General features: G+C 52.1%; 1 protein-coding gene across 4 annotated transcripts in view; it reads right to left on the reverse strand.

Annotated features, from left to right (window-relative positions):
* Positions 1-27,767, reverse strand: part of TPP2 (tripeptidyl peptidase 2) — a 252,335-nt gene that overhangs the window by 108,439 nt on the left and 116,129 nt on the right. For all 4 annotated transcript variants that reach the window (XM_075336693.1, XM_075336691.1, XM_075336694.1 and 1 more), the window contains exons 18-20: positions 14,062-14,178; positions 11,182-11,282; positions 9,286-9,382 (exon numbers count right to left, since the gene is read on the reverse strand). In XM_075336693.1, coding sequence (XP_075192808.1) covers positions 9,286-9,382; positions 11,182-11,282; positions 14,062-14,178 — 315 coding nt within the window. The remainder of the gene's footprint in view (positions 1-9,285; positions 9,383-11,181; positions 11,283-14,061; positions 14,179-27,767) is intronic.

Raw genomic sequence — 27,767 nt, forward strand, 5'->3', positions numbered from 1 at the left:
CGACTGTCCTTCCAGGACAGTATTAATAGGGTAAGTCGCAATGCAGACATTGCGAGGTTACGGACGCCCCTGCGGCACAGATGTACATGTGCTCAAGACCAGCTGCGCAAGAACAGCTGAAAAGCTTAGGGTGCCCATACGGCTGTGAATGCCGGAGCAACCGACACGCCGATAGCCTCATAGACAGATTTCAACCAGAGTCCATCTGTCTGTCAATGGCATCTGTAGGTGAAGTCCCATCTCCACTGCAACTATGGCTCTAGCCGCAAGCCTGGAGATTGGAGAATCCACCTTTGGACCCTGGGTCCAACGCTTGACCACGTCAGGGGGAAAGGGATAACGTGTATCCTTAATACGTTTGGAGAAAACGCTATCTGGGAAGCGTGGTGTTCCTAGACTGCTTCTCTGAAGTCAGCGTGGCGAGAACAATACTCAATATACGTTTGAGCTACTGAAATGGGACTTCTCCTGCTGTGAAGCTGACTCCTCCGCTGGGGGAGCTGAGGGAGAAAAGATCCAACATTCCATTGATGGACGCTATAGGATCATTCCTTATGGCGTCACCATCCGGTGTATCCGGAGTGAGAGCGGTGTCAGGATCAAAGTCCTGATGAGCTACGTCTGCCTCATCATACAGAGAGTCTTCCTGGGACCCCCCCCGGAGCACCGATTTTATTCCAAATGAGGGTGGCCAGGGAGCAATGCTCCAGATTGCCCATGGCCTGTCCGGACTGCAAGTCTCTATCCCATTGCAACTCCGTCCCTGTCCTTGGACAGGGTTGAGAGGTGGTTCTTTTGGCCACGTCAAGTAGAGACCCCGGCTGACCAAGTGCTACAGGGGAGCATTGCACACAATGGGGTTCAGTGCCGTGGAACAGTATCACATGCAGTAAAAACAGCATCGAAAGCCTGTGTTGCTTATATGCTGCTGCCGACTTATAGAGCCAAGAATGGCGACCGTACAGTGCAATGTATAGCATACAAGCATAAAGTACAAATGAACACTGCAGCCCATGCAGTACAAGCAGCATAGAAAGCCTGTGCCTTGGCACCCTTGCTTTTTTGCTGCTGTTGTCTAGCCATCTAGGGGAATATGGCCCAGAATAGCGACCATACAGTGCAATGTATAGCATACAAGCATAAGTACAAATGAACACTGCAACACCTGCAATACAAGCAGCATAGAAAAAAACCTGTGCCTCAGCACCCTTGCTTTTCTGCTGCTGTAGTCTAGCCATTCTATGGCGAATATAGCCAAGACTAGCGACCGTACAGTGCAGTGTATAGCATACAAGCATAAATACACATGAACACCTCAGTACGTGCAATACAAGCAGCATAGAAAGCCTGTGCCCTAGCACCCATGCTTTCCTGCTGCTGATGTGTCGCCATCTAAGAGGGCATATAGCCAAAAATAGCGACCTATGCAGTGTAAGCATAAAATACAAATGGACAAACTGTGGTATTTAGTGTCAGCACTTCAGGTGCCGCTTACCGCCCGCCTATAAGCGGGTGTGTGGTCGCCCTAGTCCTGTGCCTGGTTGCCCAGAGTCCGATCTCTCAGCTCGGACTGCAGGAATGGCTGCCGGCGTCCTTCTCCAGCTCATGTGGGTAGGGGCGGGCCGTGGGCGTGCCCCCAAGTCAGAGCGGGAAACCGGCGTCCCACAGTGTCCAGTGAGAGGGCTGGAGCATGTAAATAAGGCTCCAGCCCTCGGCGCTGCTGATTGACAGGGTGGGGGCGGGAACGAAGCGGAGCTAGGCCGCAAAAGCCGGGGACTGGATTTATAAGCGCCGCCGCCGTAAAAGCGCGGTCGGCGCTAAGTCCCTGGCGCACTACAAGTCCCAGCCGCGCCGCCGCTCCCGGAGCGTCCGGCGCGGTAGTTCCCAATAAATAAAGTCACTCAGCTAGGCTGCAGTGACTGTAACCCTTTACTGTCCCCGGCGCACTAGCACACCCAGCAAGTCTGGAGTGTGCGGTGCCTGTGTGTACGGGGACACAGAGTACCTGAATGGTGCAGGGCCATGTCCCTGAACGGCACTCCCGCTCCACATCCAGCAGGTTCAATGGGTCTGTGGATGGAGCCCGGCCTCAGGGCTTTGGGGCCGGTAAGATCCCACTTCCTCAGAGCCCCTCAGGGGGATGGGGAAGGAAAACAGCATGTGGGCTCCAGCCGCCGTACCAGCAATAGGTACCTCAACCTTACAAACCACCAGTGGGGTGAGAAGGGAGCATGCTGGGGGCCCCATATGGGCCCTCTTTTCTTCCATCCGATATAGTCAGCAGCTACTGCTGACTAAACAGTGGAGCTATGCGTGGATGTCTGACCTCCTTCGCACAAAGCCGAAAACTGGTGAGCCAGTGATCCCACTGGGGGTGTATAGCCAGAAGGGGAGGGGCCTTACACTTTTTAGTGTAATGCTTTGTGTGGCCTCCGGAGGCAGTAGCTATACACCCAATCGTCTGGGTCTCCCAATGGAGCGACGAAGAAATATATTTTTTTATATCAAATTTTTTTTCCCCCTAAGTTTTATCATGAGTTTGCCTCTAGCGTATTTGTACTATGCTGTAAAAATCATCATGTAGGGGTAGATCATATGATAAAGGGGCGTCACCAAATGAATAATTAAGGCACCACCCTGGCTTTTTTTTTTATTTCACCGTGGGAGTAGTATCATTAATATGTTTCCTGCCCAGAGCAATATACCTACCAATTCTGAGTGCGGCTCTGCACCTTTTTTGTTCGATGTGTCCTAGTTAAATTCTCAATCTACGTGTATGTGAGCCACAATGATGCTCTTATAGAATTACATTGAGAACCTGTCACCGTCAGCCCTGACTTCTGGGCAGTAAGTAGCTGCAGTCACAAAGAAGGGAATTTTGTTACTTACCGTAAATTCCTTTTCTTCTAGCTCTTATTGGGAGACCCAGACGATTGGGTGTATAGCTACTGCCTCCGGAGGCCACACAAAGCATTACACTAAAAAGTGTAAGGCCCCTCCCCTTCTGGCTATACACCCCCAGTGGGATCACTGGCTCACCAGTTTTAGTGCAAAAGCAAGAAGGAGGAAAGCCAATAACTGGTTTAAACAAATTCACTCCGAGTAACATCGGAGAACTGAAAACCGTTCAACATGAACAACATGTGTACCCGCAAACAAACCAAAAATCCCGAAGGACAACAGGGCGGGTGCTGGGTCTCCCAATAAGAGCTAGAAGAAAAGGAATTTACGGTAAGTAACAAAATTCCCTTCTTCTTCGGCGCTCTATTGGGAGACCCAGACGATTGGGACGTCCAAAAGCTGTCCCTGGGTGGGTAAAGAAATACCTCATGTTAGAGCTGCAAGACAGCCCTCCCCTACGGGGAGGCAACTGCCGCCTGCAGGACTCTTCTACCTAGGCTGGCGTCCGCCGAAGCATAGGTATGCACCTGATAATGTTTGGTGAAAGTGTGCAGACTCGACCAGGTAGCTGCCTGGCACACCTGTTGAGCCGTAGCCTGGTGTCGTAATGCCCAGGACGCACCCACGGCTCTGGTTGAATGGGCCTTCAGCCCTGATGGAACCGGAAGCCCAGCAGAACGGTAGGCTTCAAGAATTGGTTCCTTGATCCCTCTAGCCAGGGCGGCCTTAGAAGCCTGCGACCCTTTGCGCTGACCAGCGACAAGGACAAAGAGTGCATCCGAACGGCGCAAGGGCGCCGTGCGGGAAATGTAGATTCTGAGTGCTCTCACCAGATCTAACAAATGTAAATCCTTCTCATGAACTGCATGAGGACCAAACGAAGGCAAGGAGATATCCTGATTAAGATGAAAAGAGGATACCACCTTCGGGAGAAACTCCTGAATGGGGCGCAGCACTACCTTGTCCTGGTGGAAGACCAGGAAGGGAGTCTTGGATGACAGCGCTGCCAGCTCAGACACTCTCCGAAGAGATGTGATCGCTACCAGAAAAGCCACGTTCTGGGATAGTCTAGAAAGTGAAACCTCCCTCAGAGGCTCGAAGGGCGGCTTCTGGGGGGCAACTAGTACCCTGTTCAGATCCCATGGATCTAACGGCCGCTTGTACGGGGGAACGATATGGCAAACCCCCTGTAGGAACGTGCGCACCATAGGAAGGCGTGCCAAACGCCTCTGAAAAAAGACGGATAGCGCCGATACCTGACCTTTAAGGGAGCCGAGCGCCAAACCTTTTTCTAACCCAGATAGCAGGAAAGAAAGAAAGGTAGGCAATGCAAATGGCCAGGGAGACACTCCCTGAGCAGAGCACCAGGATAAGAATATCCTCCACGTTCTGTGGTTCTTAGCGGACGTGGGCTTCCTAGCCTGTCTCATGGTGGCAACGACCCAGTGGAATAATCCTGAAGACGCTAGGATCCAGGACTCAATGGCCACACAGTCAGGTTCAGGGCCGCAGAATTCCGATGGAAAAACGGCCCTTGGGACAGTAAGTCTGGTCGGTCTGGTAGTGCCCACGGTTGGCCGACCGTGAGCTGCCACAGATCCGGATACCACGCCCTCCTCGGCCAGTTTGGGGCGACGAGTATGACGCGGCTGCAGTCGGATCTGATCTTGCGTAGCACTCTGGGCAAGAGTGCCAGAGGTGGAAACACATAAGGGAGCCGGAACTGCGACCAATCTTGCACTAGGGCGTCTGCCGCCAGCGCTCTTTGATCGCGAGACCGTGCCATGAAGGTTGGGACCTTGTTGTTGTGCCGGGACGCCATTAGGTCGACGTCCGGCCTTCCCCAGCGGCGACAGATTTCCTGAAACACGTCCGGGTGAAGGGACCATTCCCCTGCGTCCATGCCCTGGCGACTGAGGAAGTCTGCCTCCCAGTTTTCTACGCCGGGGAAGTGAACTGCGGATATGGTGGAGGCCGTGGCATCCACCCACATCAGAATCCGCCGGACTTCCTGGAAGGCTTGCCGACTGCGTGTCCCTCCTTGGTGATTGATGTATGCCACCGCTGTGGAGTTGTCCGACTGAATTCGGATCTGCTTTCTTTCCAGCCACTGCTGGAAGGCTAGTAGGGCAAGATACACTGCTCTGATTACCAGAACATTGACCTGAAGGGTGGACTCCTGCTGAGTCCACGGACCCTGAGCCCTGTGGTGGAGAAAAACCGCTCCCCACCCTGACAGACTCGCGTCTGTCGTGACCACCGCCCAAGACGGTGGTAGGAAGGATCTTCCCTGTGATAATGAGGTGGGAAGAAGCCACCATTGCAGAGAGTCCTTGCCGTCTGTGAAAGGGATACTCCCCTGTACAGGGATGTTGACTTCCCGTCTCATTGGCGGAGAATGTCCCATTGAAGTGGACGCAGATGAAACTGCGCAAACGGCACCGCCTCCATTGCCGCCACTATCTTCCCGAGGAAGTGCATGAGGCGTCTTAAGGAGTGCGACTGACCTTGAAGGAGAGTCTGCACCCCAGTCTGTAGTGACCGCTGCTTGTCCAGCGGAAGCTTCACTACCGCTGAGAGGGTATGAAACTCCATGCCAAGATACGTTAGTGATTGGGTCGTGACAGGTTTGACTTTGAGAAGTTGATGATCCACCCGAACGTCTGGAGAGTATCCAGCGCAACATTCAGGCTGAGTTGGCATGCCTCTTGAGAGGGTGCCTTGACAAGTAGATCGTCCAAGTAAGGGATCACAGAGTGTCCCTGTGAGTGCAAGACTGCTACCACTGCCGTCATGACCTTGGCGAACACCCGTGGGGCTGTCGCCAGCCCGAATGGCAGAGTTACGAACTGAAGATGGTCGTTTCCTATCACGAAATGTAGAAACACATTGGTGCTCTGTAGCAATCGGCACGTGGAGATAAGCATCTTTTATGTCTACTGATGCTAGGAAATGTCCTTGAGACATTGAGGCAATGACGGAGCGGAGGGTATCATCCGGAACCGCCTGGCCTCCACGTGCTTGTTGAGCAGTTTTAGGTCCAGAACGGAACGGAAAGAGCCATCCTTGTTTGGCACCACAACCAGATTGGAGGAAAACCGTGTCTTGTTCCTGAAGAGGAACCGGGATTACCACTCCTTCTGCCTGCAGAAGAGCATCTGCTCGGTGGGGAGGTGGGGACGTTCTGAAGAATCGAGTCGGAGGACGAGAACAGAACTCTGTCCTGTGCACGTGGGCACACTGTCCCTCACCCACCGGTCTGTGACCTGTGGCAGCTAAATGTCGCCAAAGGCGAGCGAGTCTGCCATCAACCGCGGATGCGGAAAGATGAGAGAGCTGAGAGTCATGAGGAGACCGCCTTGGTAGCGGTTCCTCCGGCTGCCTTCCTTGGGCGTGATTGAGCCCGGCCGGCAGCTGAGCCCCTCTGAGGCTTTTCAGCCCTTTTGGACGAGGACAATTGGGACCTGCCCGAGCCTGGGAAGGACCGAAACCTCGACTGTCCTTCCAGGACAGCATTAATAGGGTAAGTCGCAATGCAGACATTGCGAGGTTACGGACGCCCCTGCGGCACAGATGTACCTGTGCTCAAGACCAGCTGCGCAAGAACAGCTGAAGAGCTTAGGGTGCCCATACGGCTGTGAATGCCGGAGCAACCGACACGCCGATAGCCTCATAGACAGATTTCAACCAGAGTCCATCTGTCTGTCAATGGCATCTGTAAGTGAAGTCCCATCTCCACTGCAACTATGGCTCTAGCCGCAAGCCTGGAGATCGGAGAATCCACCTTTGGACCCTGGGTCCAACGCCTGACCACTTCAGGGGGAAAGTGATAACGTGTATCCTTAATACGTTTGGAGAAAACGCTTATCTGGGAAGCGTGGTGTTCCTGGACTGCTTCTCTAAAGTCAGCGTGGCCAGAACAATACTCAATATAAGTTTGAGCTACTGAAATGGGACTTCTCCTGCTGTGAAGCTGACTCCTCCGCTGGGGGAGCTGAGGGAGAAAAGATCCAACATTCCATTGATGGACGCTATAGGATCATTCCTTATGGCGTCACCATCCGGTGTATCCGGAGTGAGAGCGGTGTCAGGATCAAAGTCCTGATGAGCTACGTCTGCCTCATCATACAGAGAGCCTCCTGGGACCCCCCCGGAGCACCGATTTCATTCCAAGTGAGGGTGGCCAGGGAGCAATGATCCAGATTGCCCAAGGCCTGTCCGGACTGCAAGTCTCTATGTCATTGCAACTCCGTCCCTGTCCTTGGACAGGGTTGAGAGGTGGTTCTTTTGGCCACGTCAAGTAGAGACCCCGGCTGACCAAGTGCTACAGGGGAGCATTGCACACAATGGGAAGCAGTGCCGTGGAACAGTATCACATGCAGTAAAAACAGCATCGAAAGCCTGTGTTGCTTATATGCTGCTGCCGACTTATAGAGCCAAGAAGGCGACCGTACAGTTCAATGTATATCATACAAGCATAAAGTACAAATGAACACTGCAGCACATGCAATACAAGCAGCATAGAAAGCCTGCTTTTCTGCTGCTGTAGACTAGCCATCTAGGGGAATATAGCCCAGAATAGCGACCATACAGTGCAATGTATAGTATACAAGCATAAGTACAAATGAACACTGCAACACCTGCAATACAAGCAGCATAGAAAAAAACCTGTGCCTCAGCACCCTTGCTTTTCTGCTGCTGTAGTCTGGCCATTCTATGGCGAATATAGCCAAGACTAGCGACCGTACAGTGCAGTGTATAGCATACAAGCATAAATACACATGAACACCTCAGTACGTGCAATACAAGCAGCATAGAAAGCCTGTGCCTTAGCACCCATGCTTTCCTGCTGCTGATGTGTCGCCATCTAAGAGGGCATATAGCCCAAAATAGCGACCTATGCAGTGTAAGCTTAAAATACAAATAGACAAACTGCGGTATTTAGTGTCAGCACCCCAGGTGCCGCTTACCGCCCGCCTATAAGCGGGTGTGTGGTCGCCCTAGTCCTGTGCCTGGTTGCCCAGAGTCCGTTCTCCCAGCTCGGGCTGCAGGAATGGCTGCCGGCGTCCTTCTCCAGCTCGTGTGAGTAGGGGCGGGCCGTGGGCGTGCCCCAAGTCAGAGCGGGAAACCGGCGTCCCACAGTGTCTAGTGAGAGGGCTGGAGCATGTAAATAAGGCTCCAGCCCTCGGCGCTGCTGATTGTACAGCGTCTCTCCCCTACCCTGATTGACAGGGTGGGGGCGGGAACGAAGCGGAGCTAGGCCGCAAAAGCCGGGGACTGGATTTATAAGCGCCGCCGCCGTAAAAGCGCGGTCGGCGCTAAGTCCCCGGCGCACTACAAGTCCCAGCCGCGCCGCCGCTCCCGGAGCGTCCGGCGCGGTAGTTCCCAATAAATAAAGTCACTCAGCTAGGCTGCAGTGACTGTAACCCTTTACTGTCCCCGGCGCACTAGCACACCCAGCAAGTCTGGAGTGTGCGGTGCCTGTGTGTACGGGGACACAGAGTACCTGAATGGTGCAGGGCCATGTCCCTGAACGGCACTCCCGCTCCACATCCAGCAGGTTCAATGGGTCTGTGGATGGAGCCCGGCCTCAGGGCTTTGGGGCCGGTAAGATCCCACTTCCTCAGAGCCCCTCAGGGGGATGGGGAAGGAAAACAGCATGTGGGCTCCAGCCGCCGTACCAGCAATAGGTACCTCAACCTTACAAACCACCAGTGGGGTGAGAAGGGAGCATGCTGGGGGCCCCATATGGGCCCTCTTTTCTTCCATCCGATATAGTCAGCAGCTACTGCTGACTAAACAGTGGAGCTATGCGTGGATGTCTGACCTCCTTCGCACAAAGCCGAAAACTGGTGAGCCAGTGATCCCACTGGGGGTGTATAGCCAGAAGGGGAGGGGCCTTACACTTTTTAGTGTAATGCTTTGTGTGGCCTCCGGAGGCAGTAGCTATACACCCAATCGTCTGGGTCTCCCAATAGAGCGCCGAAGAAATGGCGTAACGGCACAGAGCAGCATCAGGAAAAACAGAAGACAACGGATGGTAAGTATTTTACAAGGAGGCGTGAACAGGCATTAGTTATACCACTCTGGAAAAGAAATAAAAAAACAAAACGCTGGAGTGGTGCTTTAAACAGACAGAAGGTTGTCCTAGCCGTACAGCCATGACAAAAGACTTTCTGTATATGTGCACAATCCCGATACTGTAAATGTCAACAGTATTATATCTGACAGCACAAGGGGCGCAAAGTTAGAAAACTGATCATTACTAATGATACTCATTGGAGACCCTTTTTTGTAATGGCTAGAATTCACAGCACTGTGGGAAAGAGAGGTCTATAAGTTTTCAAAACAATCTAAAAGGTCTTTCAAAGTATTAAAACCCACCTGATGAAAGTTGTATGTTAAAACAATTTCATATAACTGGCGATTATTTGGCAGAACATCGCGGACACCCAGAGGTTTCGTCTTGGCACTGATAGGCCTGCAAATACAACACATACATGTAGGAGTAAGCTACATTTTTAGGTGTTTAAATCCCCAAAGCACATATAAAAAGAATAAAAGGCATACAGGATATGGTCACCACAACCTATTTAAAAAGTTGTTGTTTTTTTGTTTGTTTTGTTTTTTTAAACTGCCAAACCTTGTTGGGCATGAAAGTGAACTGTCTGATAGACCATTATTCTGTAGGGCTGGAGTCGCACTCGCAGGAGTCTGCGGCCACACACTGACAGGAGTGGGTCAGCTGCATGTATTTCTATGCAGCTGAGACGCTCCTGTCCAGAGAGTGGAAAGGCGTGCTGGGTGATGCGAAGAGAGTCAGGCTAGTTTCACACTTGGGTTGAACGGTATCCGTTGCATTGCGTTGTGTGACGGATGCAACGGATGTGTTGCATATAGTGGCACAACAGATGCAACGGACGCTGAAAAACAACGGAATCCGTTTTGATTTTTTTTTTTTACAGTTTTACCGGCGGCAGACTATTGTGAACGATCAGCTGATCGCTCCCTGCAGCCGGCCGATCAGCTGATCGCTCCCTGAAGCCGGCCGATCAGCTGAACGTTCGGCCACCGCGAGCCAAAATAAAACTTTTGTTTTGTTTTTAAAAAAAAAAAAAATCACAAACAGCAAGCGCAGTGAAATCCAGAGGATTCCGCTGCTCACAACAACGTTACATGCTGCGTTCCTTCCGCTGGGCGGAAGCAACGGAGCGTCGCCCAGCGGAAGCAACGCAGGTCCTTTTGGTACAATCCGTCATCCATACAAGGCTATGGGAAACAGCGGAATCCATTAACGGATTCCGCAGTTTTCCAAAAGGGCGGATTGTAACGGAAGGAAAACAACGCAAGTGTGAAAGTACCCTCACTCGCAAGTGTGACTCCAGCCTAAAGCTGCAGCCAGCTCTGTTGTGCCCCTCCAGCCAATGAGACACTTTTCCACTAGCAGTCACAGTTAGGGTACCTTCACACTTTAGCGATGCAGCAGCGATCCGACCAGCGATCTGACCTGGTAAGGATCGCAGCTGCATCGCTACATGGTCGCTGATGAGCTGTCAAACAGGCAGATCTCACCAGTGACCAGCCCCCAGCCAGCAGCGACGTGCAAGCGACGCTGCGCTTGCACGGAGCCGGCGTTTGCAAGCTGCGGACACTGGTAACTAAGGTAAACATCGGGTATGGTTACCCGATGTTTATCTTAGTTACCAGCTCACACCGCTTAACTTAGCGTGTGCAGGGAGCAGGAGCCGGCACTGGCAGAGCGAGAGCTGCGGAGGCTGGTAACGAAGGTAAATATCGGGTAACCACCTTGGTTACCTGATGTTTACCTTGGTTACAGCTTACTGCAGGCTGTCAGACGCCGGCTCCTGCTCCCTGTACATTCAGGATTGTTGCTCTCTCGCTGTCACACACAGCGATGCGTGCTTATCAGCGGGAGAGCAACAATAAAAAAACGAACCAGCGCTGTGTGTAACGAGCAGCGATCTCACAGCAGGGGCCAGATCGCTGCTCAGTGTCACACACAGCGAGATCGCTAATGAGGTCACAAAAACCATGACTCAGCAGCGATCTCAGTAGCGATCTCGCTGTGTGTGAAGTACCCCTTAATGATTACCACTATTTACTAATGACTCTACTAAACATTAGGCACAGCACATGCTACAACCTATAGCCAGCATATCAACATATGGTGACTGTCATAGATTTTTAGAGAAACGTCATTCAGTTTAGAGAGAAATCTAACAAGATTAAAAAAGGTAATGTTTATATTTTATACACCACCTTATAGTTTGTACCCAATTCTTTAAACTAATGCTCGGAGACAGATCTTCATACTTCAAGGTAGATTGTACATCAAAACGAGTGATCCCTTCAGAAGCATGCTGGCAAGAAACAAGAAAAGTAACTGTACAACAGTAGTGCTGTCTCCTTTAATATTAGTTCCTAACCAGTGTGAACATTAAAAGCGCAACCGAGCCCAACATAGTTCTACAATTTATACTTTTAAAAGGGGTATTTCCAAGTTAATAAAATTGCTTTAATTTGTTAGAAAAAAGCAAGTCAATAGCAAACTTGCTGGTTTCCACGACTCTCAGACATTCGTGCTTTGGACAAGAGAGTGGGTAGTAGTTAATTTTTAGGGGAGGGGTTGACTGCTTATATCCCAGCCATCACTCTCCAGCATGTGTCTTCCTCTCAGTTTCTGAGAGCTGTTGATAAAAAGCTAGAAAAACCACTAAACTGCAGCTTCAGAGCAGATCTCCTAATCTGGTTTTCATTGTCCCAAGCTATGTACTTGTTCAAATGCCATTAACTGTGTATAAATAGTCATAACAGTGTTTTAACTCCAGAACAACCACTGATAGCTGAATGTGTTACAGCAGAACTTGTGCTAAGCTTTATATAGTTTTACAAATCCTACAGCTCCTACAGCTACTCACCAGAACTGTTCACACAATGGGGTAAGCTCCCTCCCCACCAGAAACCAGGAAGCAAGGAAACTTTAAAGGGAACCTGTCATCAGAAATTTTGCTTGAAACCTAAAAGTTTCCCCCTCTGCAGCTCCTGGGCTGCGTTCTAGCAAGGTTCCTGTACTTTTTGTGGCCCCTTTCAAACCAATTTAAATACTTTATAAACTTGTACCTTTTGCTATGTAAATTTTGTAAATCGTCCATGGGGGCGGGCTCTCTGGTGACCGTTGCTGTTCCTCCAGCAGATTTTCGCCGCCCCCCAACGCTGAATTTCATATCTCAGGACGCCGCCCCTGGGCGCCCGTGGTCCCGCGCATGCGCTGTGCGACTGTAGCGGTACTGTGCACTATGTGCACGTGTGACCGCTGGTGACGTTTTGCGCAGGCACGAGGTTATGGGCGGCGCTGTGTCATCAGCAAGTGCCGTCCATAACCTCGTGACCGCACTTTCCCCACTGCCTCCAGCATTCTGCGCAAGCGCTTGCTGGCCAGATGACCCGACGTCACCTCTTTCCCATCTTGCCCTGCTGTAGGGTAAGATGGGAAGGAGGTGACGTCGGGTCATTTGGCCGGCGAGCGCTTGCGCAGAACGCTGGAGGCAGTGGGGGAAAGCGCGTCCACGAGATTATGGGCGGGCACTTGCGATGCAATCACAGCGCCGCCCATAATCTCGTGCTTGTGACACACGTCACCAGCGATCCTGGCGTGGGCGGCACCTCGGGCGCAGTGGGCAGCGTCCTGATGGATGAAATGGAGCGTGGGGGGACGGCGTCAATGTGCTGGAGGAACAGCAACGATCAGCAGAGAGCCCGCCCCCATGGACTATTTACAAAATTTACATAGCAAAAGGTACAAGTTTATAAAGTATTTAATTTGGTTTAAAAGGGGCCACAAAAAGTACAGGAACCTTGCTAGAATGCAGCCCACGAGCTGCAGAGGGGGAAACTTTTAGGTTTCAAGCTAAATTTCTGATGACCGGTTCCCTTTAAGGAGACTGCATAGCTCTGAGCTGCCTAAGAAAGTACTTGAGAATACAGTTTAACGGCTTATAATAAACTATGTGTCATAATCAAACTCACTGTCTTTGAAGCGGGCTTGCAAGTTGAGCCCACATCTTTCCCGCCAGAGATGACTGACATTCAGCCATCACCTGACTCTAAGGGGTACTTTACACGCTGCGACATCGCTAGCATCGGCTAGCGATGCCGAGCGCGATAGTACCCGCCCGTCGCACATGAGATATCTTGTGATAGCTGCCGTAGCGAACATTATCGCTACGGCAGCTTCACACGCACTTACCTGCCCTGCGATGTCGCTCTGGCCGGCGACCCGCCTCCTTCCTAAGGGGGCGGGTCGTGCGGCGTCACACGGCAGGTGGCCAATAGAAGCGGAGGGGCGGAGATGAGCGGGATGTAAACATCCCGCCCACCTCCTTCCTTCCGCATAGCCGGTGGAGGCAGGTAAGGAGATGTTCCTCGCTCCTGCGGTGTCACACACAGCGATGTGTACTGCCGTAGGAACGAGGATCAACATCGTATCTCCTATTGGTGCGACATTATGAAAATAACCGACCCTACACAGATCACCGATTTTTGACGCTTTTACGATAGTTTATCGGCGCATCTAGGCTTTACACGTTGCGACGTCATTACCGGCGCCGGATGTGCGTCACTTTCGATTTGACCCCGATGATATCACAGTAGCAATGTCGCAGCGTGCAAAGTACCCCTAACAGCCACAGAGGAGCTAAGCTGTAAAAATCTGTGACAGTAGGATTACACACTGGAGGGGGATACGCTGTTAGATGTCTTCATAGTACTCCTGTGGCTGGCATCCATAGGGGACTAATCTCTGCTATATACAGAAATACTGTGGCATTGCTGTGTATAGCACAAGTGACCGGATGATAGCAGGTTCAAGTCTATAGGGGACTGACAGTGAAAAAGATGCCGAGGTCACCAATTCAGTTTCTTAGAATTTATACAATTACTGTGGACTAAAACACCTGCGCATTTAAATTGTTCATCTTCAGGATGTAAAAACACCACTAAACAGTATGTAATTGGGGTTAAAGAGAAGATGCTCCACTATCTTGTAATACAGTAGGTACAAGGAACATTAAAAATGTAAAATTAGGATAAGCCTACACGCAATATTATGGAGGTGTGCTAATTTGCAAAATTCAAACTTACAATATTGAGCTGTGTCAGTCCACAAGAAACTCCATGAAAAGAAATGGAATAGTCAATGTTGACATCACTGAGACTGGCCCACCAACGTGCAATGCAGAATTCTATGGTCTTGCCCCCCTGCAGCGCAATGAAAAAAGGCAACAAATTTAAGGGAAGGTATAATGAGAAACAGAATTTACTTAAAGGGGTTGTCTTCTTCCTTAAAACTTTATTTAGTTGCTACCATAACCTATGAAAGGGAGATATTGCTTTTCCTCTTCCAGCACCGGCTCTCTGCCAAAGAGCAAACAACCGTTGTTTCCCTGCAATACCGACATTACGTAGACAAGAGTGCAACCAATCAATGCGCTCATCTGCTTGTGCCATCTACAGGGGTAGAGCGACTGGGTTCACCGACTGGCTGTAGCGCTGTCGTCAACGTGATCTCAGCACTCCGGAAGTGGGCCCGAGGGTTGCCACTGGACCCGAAAAAAGCAAGTAATACTGTGCTTACCACAGCAAAAAAAAAACTATTTCTAAAGAGGCAAATAAATCAGAATTTTATTCTTAACATTAAGAAATAAAACCCAACAAAATAGAAAGCATTACAACTTATATAAAACAATAGGCAAGACAGTCATCCACATTTTTCTATAGCTCACTTGTCAGCTTTATTGTACTGACTGGGTGAGAAATAGCAAAGAGCAGGGCATTTATATAGACCGGATAGAACAATGATCACGCTAAGGCTTGGTGTGTGACAAGCTTTTCACACACTGGTCTTTGGGGTAGGAGGACGTCACCTTATTGTTACAGTCCATGACATCTGTCAACTTCTGGTGCCATTAAATCTACACTGAATGTGTTAGAACCACACTGACATACATATTCCGATAGGACATGTCCAATAGTGTTGTTTAGAAGAGTTATTTGGTATTAGTGTAGACTTACATTGATAATTTACTTTGAAATCATATTTATTAAATGGGTACTGTGGAGAGATAAACAAAAAAAAAAAAAAAGTTGTACTGTCCCTGCCCTCATATACAGTATGAAGCTGAGCTGGCCACTGCAGTTCTAGTATTTATAGATCACTTGTAACCCAACAAAGAAGGGAATTTTGTTTACTTACCGTAAATTCCTTTTCTTCTAGCTCCTATTGGGAGACCCAGACAATTGGGTGTATAGCTTCTGCCTCCGGAGGCCACACAAAGTATTACACTCAAAAGTGTAATCCCTCCCCTCTGCCTATACACCCTCCCGTGCATCACGGGCTCCTCAGTTTTGGTGCAAAAGCAGGAAGGAGGAAACTTATAAATTGGTCTAAGGTAAATTCAATCCGAAGGATGTTCGGAGACTGAAGACCATAACCCAAAAGAACAACCAGCCCAAAGGGCACAGGGGTGGGTGCTGGGTCTCCCAATAGGAGCTAGAAGAAAAGGAATTTACGGTAAGTAAACAAAATTCCCTTCTTTGTCGCTCCATTGGGAGACCCAGACAATTGGGACGTCCAAGAGCAGTCACTGGGTGGGTAAAAGAATACCTCAATAAGAAGAGCCGAACACGGCCCCCTCTTACAGGTGGACAACCGTCGTCTGAAGGACTCTCCTACCTAGACTGGCGTCTGCCGAAGCATAGGTATGCACTTGATAGTGCTTCGTGAAAGTGTGCAGACTAGACCACGTAGCTGCCTGACACACCTGCTGAACCGTTGCCCGGTGCCGCAATGCCCAGGACGTACCTACAGCTCTGGTAGAATGGCCTTTCAGCCCTGAAGAGAGCGGAAGGCCCGAAGAACGGTAGGCCTCGAGAATCGGTTCCTTGATCCACAGAGTCAAGGTCGACTTGGAGGCCTGAGAGTCCATACGCTGGCCAGCGACAAGGACAAAAAGCGGATCTGAACGGCGCAGGGGGTGCCGTGCGAGACACGTAGAACCGGAGTGCTAAACCTTTTCACACTGGTGAATTGGATTAGGGCAACAGGAAGGCAAGGAGATATCCTGATTTAGATGAAAAGGAAATACCACCTTAGAGAGAAAATCCGGGACAGGACGAAGAACCACCTTATCCTGGTGGAAAACCAGGAAGGGAGCCTTGCCTGACCGCGCTGCAAGCTCAGACACTCTCTGCAGAGATGTGACTGTCACCAGGAAGGCCCCTTTCTGTGAAAGACGGGAGAGAGAGACATCCCGCAGCAGCTCAAAAGGCGGCTTTTGAAGAGCCGTCAGGACTCTGCTAAGATACTTGGCCCTAGAGAGAGAGTCGAGGGGCAAACCCTTGTCCATTCCAAATTGTAGGAATGAAAGGAATGTGGGTAAGGAAAACGGCCATGGAGGAAAGCCGTTGTCAGCGTACCAGGATAGAAAGACTTGCCAAGACCTGTAATAGATCTTGGCGGACGTTTGCTTCCTGGCTTGTCTCGTGGTGGCAATGACATCCTGAGATAACCCTGAAGACTCTAGGAGTCAGGGACAAATGGCCCCTAGTCAAGTTGAGGGCCACAGAATTTCAGATGGAAAAAACGGGCCTTGTGACAGCAAGTCTGGGCGGTCTGGAAGTGCCCACGGTTGACCCACCGTGAGATGCCCCAGATCCGGATACCACGACCGTCTCGGCCAGTCTGGGCGACGAGAATGGCGCGACGGCAGTCGGACCTGATCCTGCGTAGTACCCTGGGCAGTATCGCCAGAGGGGGAAAACACATAAGGCAGTCGAAACTGCGACCAATCCTGGACAAAAGCGTCCGCTGCCAGAGGTCTGTGATCCTGAGACCGTGCCATGAAGGCCGGGACCTTGAGAGATCGACCTGCGTTCCTCAGGGGCGATGGATCTCTTGAAGCACTTCTGGGTGCAGAGACCATTCCCCCGCGTCCATGCCCTGATGACTGAAAAAAGACTGCTTCCCAGTTTTCTACGCCCGGGATGTGAACTGCGGAGATGGTGGAGCCTGTGTTTCCACCCACTGCAGAATCCGCCGGACTTCCTGGAAGGCTTGACGACTGCGAGTGCCGCCTTGGTTCGCGAACGGCACTGCCTCCATAGCTGCAACCATCTTCCCCAGGAAGTGCATGAGGCGCCTTAAGGGGTGTGACTGACTCCGAAGAAGTGATTGCACCCCCGCCTGCAGGGAGAGCTGTTTGTCCCTGGAGAGTCACCAGAGCAACGTGTTGACACGCCACCTGAGCAGGGGCCCAGAAGTTCTGAAGAAACGAGCCGCAGGACGAGAACTGAACTCTATCCTGTAACCATGAGACAGAATGTCTCTCACCCATCGGTCTTGAACTTGTGGCCACCAGGCGCCGCCAAAGCGGGAGAGCCTGCCACCGACCGGGGATGCGGCTAGGGTAGACCGAGAGCCATGAGGAGGCCGTTTTGGAGGCAGTGCCCCCTGCGGCCTATTGGGGTCGTGACGTGGGCCGCCACGCATATGAGTTCCTCTGGCCTTTCTCCGGCCTGTTGGACGAAGAAGAATGTGGCTTGGTGGAGGGACGAAAGGACCGAAACCTCGATGGGATTTTTCTTTGCTGAGGTCTCTTAGGGGTAAGGAGGAGACCTTTCCCTTGGTTCCCTAATAATAACATCCAATCGTTCGCCAAATAAACGGTCGCCAGAAAAAGGTAAACCAGTTAAGAACCTTTTTGAAGCCGAGTCTGGTTCCCATTCGCGCGGCCACATGGCCCTGCGAACTGCCACGGAGTTAGCATATGCTACAGCCGTGCGGCTAGTGGAGACCCGGACGGCGTTCATGGCGCAGGACGAAAAGGCTGATGCCCGAGAGTCAAAGACGGAACATGCGGAGCAAAATTCCATGTGTGCAAAGGCCGGGGCGAAAGACGTGCCCGTGGCCTCATAGATGGACTTCACCAAGAGCTCTATCTGTCTGTCAGTGGCATCCTTCAGGGATAAGCCATTTGCAACAGACACAATGGACCTAGCAGCCAATTTGGAGGCTGGAGGATCCATTTTGGGAGAATGAGCCCAACTCTTAACGACTTCAGATGGAAAGGGGTAACGCGTGTCAGTGTGACGTTTAACCCAACGCTTGTCCGGGACCGCTCCGGGTTTCTGGCCAGCATCCCTGAAGTTAGAGTGATCAAAAAACGTTTGGGGAACCGAAACTGGTGTTTCTCCTATTGAGAAGCCGACTCCTCTACAGGAGGCGGAGGAGAGCGAACCAGCACCTGGATGATGGACGAGATAAGATCATTTACTAAGGCGTCCCCCTCAGGAGTATCAAGGTTAAAGGTGAAGTCAGGGCCAGAGCCCTGAGCTCCCCCGTCCGCCTCGTCTTCCTGAGAGTCCTCAAGCTGGGATCCCTAGCAGCGTGAGGAAGTCGGGGAAGAGTCCCAGCGAGACCGCTTAGCCGGTCTTGGACTGCGGTCCGGGAAGGAATCCTCCGCCTGAGACCTAGGGCTCAACCTGGGAGCGCGCTGCGGCGCTAACCAAGTGGGGCCTGGATGAAACAAGCTAACAGGGCCAGGGCCTGTGAAAGGTCCGGTCTGGACTGCAATGCCTCAAGGAGCTTAGAAGACCATTTGATCATATGAAAAAAGAGAATTTTGTTACTTACCGTAAATTCTTTTTCTTATAGTTCCGACATGGGAGACCCAGACCACGGGTGTATAGCTTCTGCCTCCGGAGGACACACAAAGTACTACACTCAAACGTGTAGCTCCTCCCTCCTAGCATATACACCCCCTGGTAGCCAGTCCTAGCCAGTTTAGTGCAAAAGCTGAAGGAGGACATCCACCCACAAGCAAAACCCGGAACAACCGGAACCTCTGTCTACAACAACAGCCGGTGATAACACACGGAACAAGAAACCTGCCGACAGGCAACAGGGAGGGTGCTGGGTCTCCCATGTCGGAACTATAAGAAAAAGAATTTACGGTAAGTAACAAAATTCTCTTTTTCTTCATCGTTCCTTATGGGAGACCCAGACCATGGGACGTTCTAAAGCAGTCCATGGGTGGGAATAAATAGAAAAACTGAGAAGTAGGCGAAACCTAACTTCACAAATGGGCGACAGCCGCCTAAAGGATGCGTCTGCCCAAGCTCGCATCTGCCGAAGCAAGAGCATGCACTTGGTAGTGCTTCGAAAAGGTATGCAGACTAGTCCAAGTGGCAGTCTGACAGACCTGCTGAGCCGTAGCCTGGGCCTGAAAGCCTAAGAGGCACCGACAGCCCTGGTCAAGTGTGCCTTGATCCCCGGCGGGAGAGGCACTTGAGTACCCTGGTAGGTATCGGAAATGGCCGACCTAAACCAACGAGCCAGGGTCGGCTTAAAAACCGAAAGGCCCTTACGCTGACCAGCAGTCAGCACAAAAAAAAGGTGCACCGCCTAAGAACAGCGGTGCGAGACACATAGATCCGGAGCGCCCGCACCAGATCCAGAGTATGCAACGCCCTTTCAAGGCGATGAACAGGAGCCGGACAAAAGGAAGGCAGGGAAAATGCCCCGGATAAGGTGGAAAAGCAACCACCTTAGGGAGAAAGTCCGGAGTCGGACGGAGAACCACCTTGTCTTGATGAAGGGAGGACTCCGAAGAGAGTGCAGCCAAAACAGAGACTCTCTTGAGGGAAGTTATGGCCACTAGAAAGACCACCTTCTGTGAAAGACTAAACTAAGAAACCTCCCTAAGAGGCTCAAAGGGGGGTTTCCGGAAGCCGTGAGGACCGAATCAAGGTCCCAGGGCTCCAAGGGCCGCCGGTAAGGCGGAATGATGTGAGATACGCCCTGCATGAAGGAGCGCACCTGGGCCAGCCGGGCGATACGCCGCTGGCACAACACTGATAGAGCCGAGACCTGTCCCTTAAGGGAATTGAGGGATAGTCCTAGCTGCAGACCAGACTGTAGAAAGGACAGGAGAGTCGGCAAGGCCAAAAGGCCAAAGGATACTTCCGAGCTCGAGTCAGAGTGGAGATGACTTCAGGAGGGATACCAGAAGTCGACAAGATCCATGACTCAAACGCCACGCCGTCAATCTGAGAGCCGCATCCTCGTGAGAGAAGGTCTGGACAGTCCGGGAGATGCTATGGCACCTCTACGGACAGACGGAGCAGGTCAGGGTACCAAACTTGCCTGGGTCAGTCTGGAGTAATGAGAATGACCCGACGGCCCTCCTTTCTGATCTTGCGCAGGACTCTGGGCAAGAACTAGAGGGTGAAACACGTGTGAGGCAAATCCCGGGATATGAAGATGAATTATGACTCCAGTCATAATCCCTCATCACTCCCTGGCAGTGCCCCCTCCCTTCTTGTTCTCAGTGTCCCACTTACACCTCCATGGCCATGTCCTGTGATATGGAAATTAGGTGATGTGGGAACAATGGACACAGGATGACTCCCTGCCGTGACCCTGTAGTGGGGGCTGCTAGCTAATTAGCAAGGCTATGGAACTAGCCAGACAGAACGACTCCAGTAAAAAATGGTTCATATCTCGCAAGCCATATTTCCGATAAATATGGCAACCATAAAAATGGTGTCTCCGCATGCGGACGATGCCGGCACACCCTTTTTATGGGAGCAGGACATTGGGAAATGCCCCCGGCGTGATATCAGCCAATGGGGAACTGGCAGACAGGTCATGAGTCCCCTCGTTCTGTAGCTAAATTCATAACTGTCACAATGAGAGCATTGGCGTCCGCCTACGACGCTCCCAGGCCAAGTTATGGCCATATTCCATGTTGTGGATTTTGTCCATAACTCCAGCCAGGGGTGGAGCAGTGCTCCCTCTGAGGTCACTAAGGTAGGAGGGGACCTGGATCTGCCCAGGTTGATAACCCTACTTCGGCCATTTTCCAGTGTTCTTTCGCTGGGGGTCACGTGTAGGAAACATCTGTGGGAGTTCCTGGAAACCTGGTCTACAGCGCCCCCCTGTGGCCAGACGCACAAGGTAACTGATTGAATTGCATACCTGTTTGAAAACCATGCTTTATCTGTAACTGTACTCTGACACATGTATATTCTGTAGATTCCCTATTGTATATATTGTAGTTTCTAGTGTGGCTTTAGGCTGATTAAATTATATAATTAATCTTGGGCTGTTCTGTTATCTCGATCTTGAATCCCACGTCTGTGTGTTCGGCTAATAGTTACCGTAAATCGGTTGGTGGCAGCGAATTGTGCCAAGGATTATTGTGGGGAGGCCAGTGAGATTCGGGGAGATTTTATATATTCCGCCCGCGGAGGTCGGGGGAATATATACCTTACTCTCACCGGGGACCCTTCAATAATCGGCATAAGTAGTATAGCGGCCTCCTTGCTTATTGTCGGGCAATTCCATAATTGGCCTGACTATAAGAGGGGCGCTAGAGAGCGCGTCACGTGCTCTGTCTGTCGGTCGGGAGGTATAAAGGAGGGGTGACCCCCACTTGTTACCCCCCGATTGTGACGTACTGGTAGCCAGCGCGGGGGATTTCTGAGTGACCCCCCCGGTGGTTTGTGACACCCGACGGCCCTCCTTTCTGATCTTGCGCAGGACTCTGGGCAAGAACTAGAGGGTGAAACACGTTAGACAGACGAAGCTGGGAACAAACTTGAACCAGTGCGTCTGCCGCAAAAACCTGAGGATCGTGGAGCCACGGTTTGACGGCTGAGACAATCAGCCTCCCAGTTTTCCACGTCTGGGATGTAATTGGTCGGTGGTTGACCTCCACCTTGCTATGCACCCCAATTTGGGATGTATTCCATCTGTCTGGATTTTGGCGGTTGGTGACTGTTCACATTAAGTCATCAGGCTTTGTCCACAGGCTATTTACTTCATGCAGCATTTGCTTGGACCTGTCCCGCCCACAGCCATGACTCAGTCATGGGTACGGGATTGAAATAGACCAGGTGAGTGCTGCTGAGAGCAGTTCTACTATTCATATGTGAGGCCGTATGGCACATTTTATAAAAATATTTTAGTGTAGGACTGCCTCTAATGAGATTTGCCGTGACGTGGCGAGGCAGCTCAAGAAATTGCAATTTTTTGCCAAAAATCTCAAAATTTTCATAATAAGTACAGTTTGGAATGTTTAGTGCTGAAGTGCACATTTGGTGCTGGCTTTTTGTTTTTTCTTCAGGGTACCAAACTTGCCTGGGTCAGTCTGGAGTAATGAGAATGACCCGACGGCCCTCCTTTCTGATCTTGCGCAGGACTCTGGGCAAGAACTAGAGGGTGAAACACGTTAGACAGACGAAGCTGGGAACAAACTTGAACCAGTGCGTCTGCCGCAAAAACCTGAGGATCGTGGAGCCACGGTTTGACGGATGAGACAATCAGCCTCCCAGTTTTTCACGTCTGGGATGTGGGCTGTGGATATGGTGGACTAGAAGTCCTCCGTCCACTGAAGAATGCGATGAACCTCCAACATTGCCAGGCGGCTGAGTGTCCCGCCCTGGAGGTTGATGTAGGCAAACGCTGTAGCGTTGTCTGACTGGACTCGAATGTGCCTGGCCGTCAACAGATGGTGAAAGGCTTAGAGAGCTAGAAACACAGCTCTGATTTCCAGCACATTGATCCAGAGGGCTGATTCGGACAGAGTCCAAGTGCTCTGCGCTCCATGGTGGAGATATACTGCTCCCCAGCCGGATAGACTAGCATCTTGGTGAGAATCACCCGGGACGGAGTCAGGAAGGAGCGTCCCTGAGACAGAGGGGACGAAGCCACCACTGAAACGAGCCCCTGGTCTGTGGCGAAGCCACCGCCCCGTGGAAGGAGGAAGTCCGCTTGTTCCAACAGCGGAAAATATCCAGCCGCAGAGGACGCAGATGGAACTGGACAAAGGAATCGCTTCCATTGACACCACCATCTGATCCAGCACCTGTATTAGGTGCCTGATGGAACGACGTCGACCGCCAGCGGAGGGACTGCTGTTTGACTAAGGGCAGCTTCACAAGTGCCGACAGAGTCCCGAATTGCGTCCCTGAGTATGAGAACTTCTGGGTCGAAGTCAGAGTGGACTTGGACAGAATGACGAACCACCCGAATTGGTTAGAATGGCGAGAGTGAGCGAGGCACTCCGCTAACAGTCTGCACTGGATGAAGCCCAGACCAGAAGGCTGTCCAGGACAAAAGGATCACTGCCAACCACTAGAGGTGCAGGACCGCAATCACAGCTGCCCCGACCTTGAGAATACTCGAGGGGCCGTGGCTAACCCCAAGGGAAGAGCCACGAATTGGACCACTCTGATTGCAAAACGTAGCCAACGCTGGTGTGAAACTGCGATTGGCACATGCAGATAGGCATCTCTGATGTCGATGGAGGCTAGGGAATCTCCTTGGGTCATTGATTGATCGCAGAAACTCTATGCGAAACTGCCGCACCTGAACATGCTTGAGAAGCTTGAGATCCAGGTCGGAAGGCACCGCCCTCCTCGGGTACTAGGAATAGATTTAAGCAGAAATCTCAGAACCGTTCCCAGTCGGGAACCGGTACAATCACTCCAGTGGCCTGCAAGAATGCCACAGCCTGTGAGAAGGCGGCGGCCTTGGAGCAGGGGGGAGTTGACAGAAAAAATCTGTTTGGCGGGCTGGATAGAGTTCTATCCTGAAGCCGTGGGAGATGGTATCTCGCACCCACTGATCGGAGACGTGTTAAAACCATACGTCGCCAAAGTGGGAGAGCCTGCCACCGACCAAGGACGTTGCTGGCGTGGCTAGATAGCCAGGAGGAGGCTGACTTAGTGGCAGCATCTCCTGCGGTCTTCTCGTGCGCCATTTGGGTTTACGATCCTTGGCTGAGTCAGTGGACGAGGCCGAGGGCTTAGAGAACGATCAGATGGAGGAACAAAAAGAACGAAACCTCGACTGATTCCTGCCCTGGACAGGTTTCCTGGTTTAGGTTTATGGCATGGAAGAAAACTCTTCCCGCCAAGAGCTTCCTTAATAATTTCATCCAGTTGTTCTCGAATAGTCTGGTCCCAGCACAAGGGAGCCCAGCAAGGAACTTCTTTAGAAGCATCCGCCTTCCGCTTCCGAAGCCACCGGAGCCTGCAGATAGCGAGGAAATTAGCCGAGGCCACCGCAGTGCGGTGAGAGTCTCCAGCATGGCGGACATGGCATAGGATGAAAAGACTGCAATCAGCCTCCGTCTGGAAGTTAAGGCAACCATTTCGGGCAAAGGGTCCCTGTGAGGGAATGCATCTCCTCAAGAGAAGCAGAGATGGCTTTGAAAGCCGCACTGCTGCAAAAGCTGGGGAGAACGAGGCCCCTGCCGCCTCCATACAGATTTGACCAGAAGGACAACCTGGCGGACAGCTGTAAGTGAGGAGCCATCAGCCACTGATACAACGTCCGGGCTGAGAGTCTAAACACCAGAGGGACCACCTTTGGTGAATGAGCCCACTCCTTGACCACCTCTGGTGGAAGGGGAAAACTCATCAGTGGGAAGCGTTTGCCAGAGCAGACCCTGGGCTTGGTCACAGTGGCCTGAAAACTGGAGCGGTTAAGGAACACACTCCTTGTTCTCTTAGGCAAGGTAAACTGGTGCCTTTTTGTCAGAGAGGGTTGCTCCTCTGATACTGGCGGATTGAGGTCCAGTACAGAATTAATGTACAGTGGGAACCTTAGAGAGGTGCCGTCAGCCACTGATACAACTATCAGGGCTGAAATACTAGACACCGGAGGGACCAACCTTGGTGAATAAGCCCACTCCTTGACCACCTCTGGTGGAAGGGGGAAACAGTCATCAGAACCACGCTTTGGGAGCGTCTGTCAGGACAGGCTCTGGGCTTGTCACAGTGGGCTGAAAACTGAAGTGGTTAAGGAACACACTCCTTGTTCTCTTAAGGTATACTGATGCCTTTCTGCCAGAGGGGGATACTCCCCTGATACAGGCGGATTGATGTCCAGTACAAATATAATGGACGCAATCAAATCATTAGCATCTGCATCACCTTCGGACCGATCAATGGTACATTAAGTAGCGTCCGAGCCCCCAGTAAAGACATCCTCCTCGTCCAGCGAGTCAGCTCGTGAATCAGAGCTGCGGGACGGGGAAGGACAGGGGACCCTGCGTCTCCATCTTAGGAGGACGGGGTCTGAGATGAAGAGTCCTCTGAGAGCTTTGCTGAGCGAGCCGTAGCAGCCGAAGCGCCCTAAGAAGGGGGCTAATGCATGCTCAGCACCACCGGAGCAGCTGGAGGGGCCACTGACGAGCCTCCAGGCTGAGGGACCACTGTGTTTATGTGCTCAGTACAGGCAGTACGAGTCTACATGCAGTGCGTACTAAGAACAGCCTTGCAGCCTTGCTCTGATGTGAGACATGCTGCAGAAGTGGGGGCTCTGTGAGGGAATGCATCTCCAGAATGACCCCCAGCAGAGTATATAAACAGAGAATATAGGCAGCTGCACAACTGGAGGTTGTGGCTTGCCAGACCGTTTAACATACATTTCTGTGCCCTCCAGTCCCCCAGCCCAGGCCCCCATTTGTCACAATGTGGTATCTCTGTGCCTATGCAGACATTGAGAACGCTGAGAAAATGGCGACCGGAGCGAGGAGAGGGGGCGGGGCCTACTCTGAGAGCGGGCAAATGAGGTATACAGGGAGGGAATCTGTCCTCGGTGAGGAGTGTCCGCTCCCTGTGCTGAACAGCCGCTGGGCGGAGCCACACTGTCCCTCTGCATGACTGACATGCAGAGGGAGTGAAACCGAAACTAGGCCTCGGGCGAAGCCGGGGCCTAGATTTAAACATGCGGCCAGCGTGCAGGCACCATCGGCGCGGTTCTCCAGTGAAAACTGCAGAACCGGCCGGAAATGTTACCACAGTTACATAACACGCTCCCCCCAATAAATAAAGTACAAGGGGCCCCTGGAACGACCACTTTCTGTGGTAAAAACGTCTCAATACTTAGCTTTTGAGACGCAGGTGCCAGGTCCCTGGGGGGGGGGGGGGGTTAAACGCTCCGTCCGGCAGGATCCTGAACAGGGCTGCGGATGGAGACCGGTCTCCTGCAAAGCAGTGAGAACCGAGATGTTTCCCACTTCAAGCCAGAGCCCCAGGGGATGGTGAAGGAGCGCGGCATGTGAAGGCTCCAGCCTTGTAAAGTCAACCTTAACAGCACCGCCGACACAGTGGGGTGAGAAGGGACATGCCGGGAGTCCAGACTGGACCCGCTTTTCTTCCAAATCTTTGAAATCCAAAAAATCAAAAATCAGAGAATGCATGTGTGTGTGTGTGTGACCTCCTGAACACAAAGCATTGAAACTGGCTAGGACTGGCTACCAGGGGGTGTATATGCTAGGAGGGAGGAGCTACACGTTTGAGTGTAGTACTTTGTGTGTCCTCCGGAGGCAGAAGCTATACACCCATGGTCTGGGTCTCCCATAAGGAACGATGAAGAAATGACTGAGGGCCAACACCGGTGACTCTGTCCCTGCAGCCTGCTCAGGGGGAGCAGGGGGGGGTCTACATGAGCCGAGGGGCCCACCAGTGCCCGAGGCTCCGGCTGAGCAAGCGAGGCAGGAGTCGAGCATTGCTCACAGTGAGGGTAGGTGGATTCCGCAGGTAACATAACCCCACAAGAGGTATAGACCGCGAGAAAAACCTGTGCCTGTTGTCTCCTAGGAGAGTGACCACTGAAGGTAAATGAGATTGCACCCCTGAACAAAGGGTATACAGTCTGTCCGAACAGAAATATATATAATATATACATATGTATCCGGCACCCTAGGGGGACCAGCACCGGGTGCTGTGTTCACCCTGAGCTCCCCTGAGAAGCACCCACCGGCAGAATGCCAGAAAATGGCCGCCGGAGCTCTCAGGGGAGGAGTGGGGCCGAGGGCGGCGCCAGCAAAGAGCGGGAGTCTGAGTTCCCCACAGTGGTTAGTGAGGGGGGAGGAAGACATGCAGGATGTTCCAGCCCTCACATCCGACGTCATGTCGGTAATCCCGCCCTTACCCCTGACAGGCGGCCCGGGGGCGGGATTTTCGCGACTAGGCCGCGGTGAAGCCGGGGACTAAATTTGAGGCCGCGCCCGACCAGCAGGCCCGGTCGGCGCGGAAGTCCACCTGCCTCCTCAGTTTTACAACTACCGCGGCTTCCGGGAAGAAGGTGCGCTCCCTGTACAGTCCCCAATGGGGACACAGAGTACCTTTAAGTAGCAGGGCCCGGATCCCTGGGGTTGAAGAGGCTCCGGTCCGGCAGGTTCCACCAGGGGCTGCGGATGGAGCACGGTCCCAGTATGGATGACCGCTCAGGTCCCACTTCTCCCAGCCGCATAAGGGATGGTGAAGGAGACGGCCTGTGACTCCAGCCTCCGTACCCGCAATGGGTACCGTCTGGGGTCCCCACAGTGGCCAGTGAGGGGGGAGGAAGACATGCAGGATGCTCCAGCCGTCACAAACGACATCATGTCGGTAATCCCGGCCTTACCCCTGACAGGCAGGCCCAGGGGCGGGATTTTCGCGACTAGGCCGCGGTGAAGCCGGGGACTAAATTTGAGGCCGCACCCGACAAGCAGGCACGGTCGGCGCGGAAGTCCACCTGTCTCCTCAGTGTTACGACTACCGCGGCTTCCGGGAAGAAGGTGCGCTCCCTGTACAGTCCCCGAAGGGGACACAGAGTACCTTTAAGTAGCAGGGCCCGGTCCCTGGGGTTGAAAAGGCTCCGGTCCAGCAGGTTCCACCAGGGGCTGCGGATGGAGCATGGTCCCAGTAAATGGATGACCGCTCAGGATCCCACTTCTCCCAGAGCCGCATAAGGGATGGTGAAGGAGACGGCATGTGGCTCCAGCCTTTGT

The sequence above is a fragment of the Anomaloglossus baeobatrachus genome, chromosome 2 (assembly GCF_048569485.1).
Source record: "Anomaloglossus baeobatrachus isolate aAnoBae1 chromosome 2, aAnoBae1.hap1, whole genome shotgun sequence".
Taxonomy (NCBI): domain Eukaryota; kingdom Metazoa; phylum Chordata; class Amphibia; order Anura; family Aromobatidae; genus Anomaloglossus; species Anomaloglossus baeobatrachus.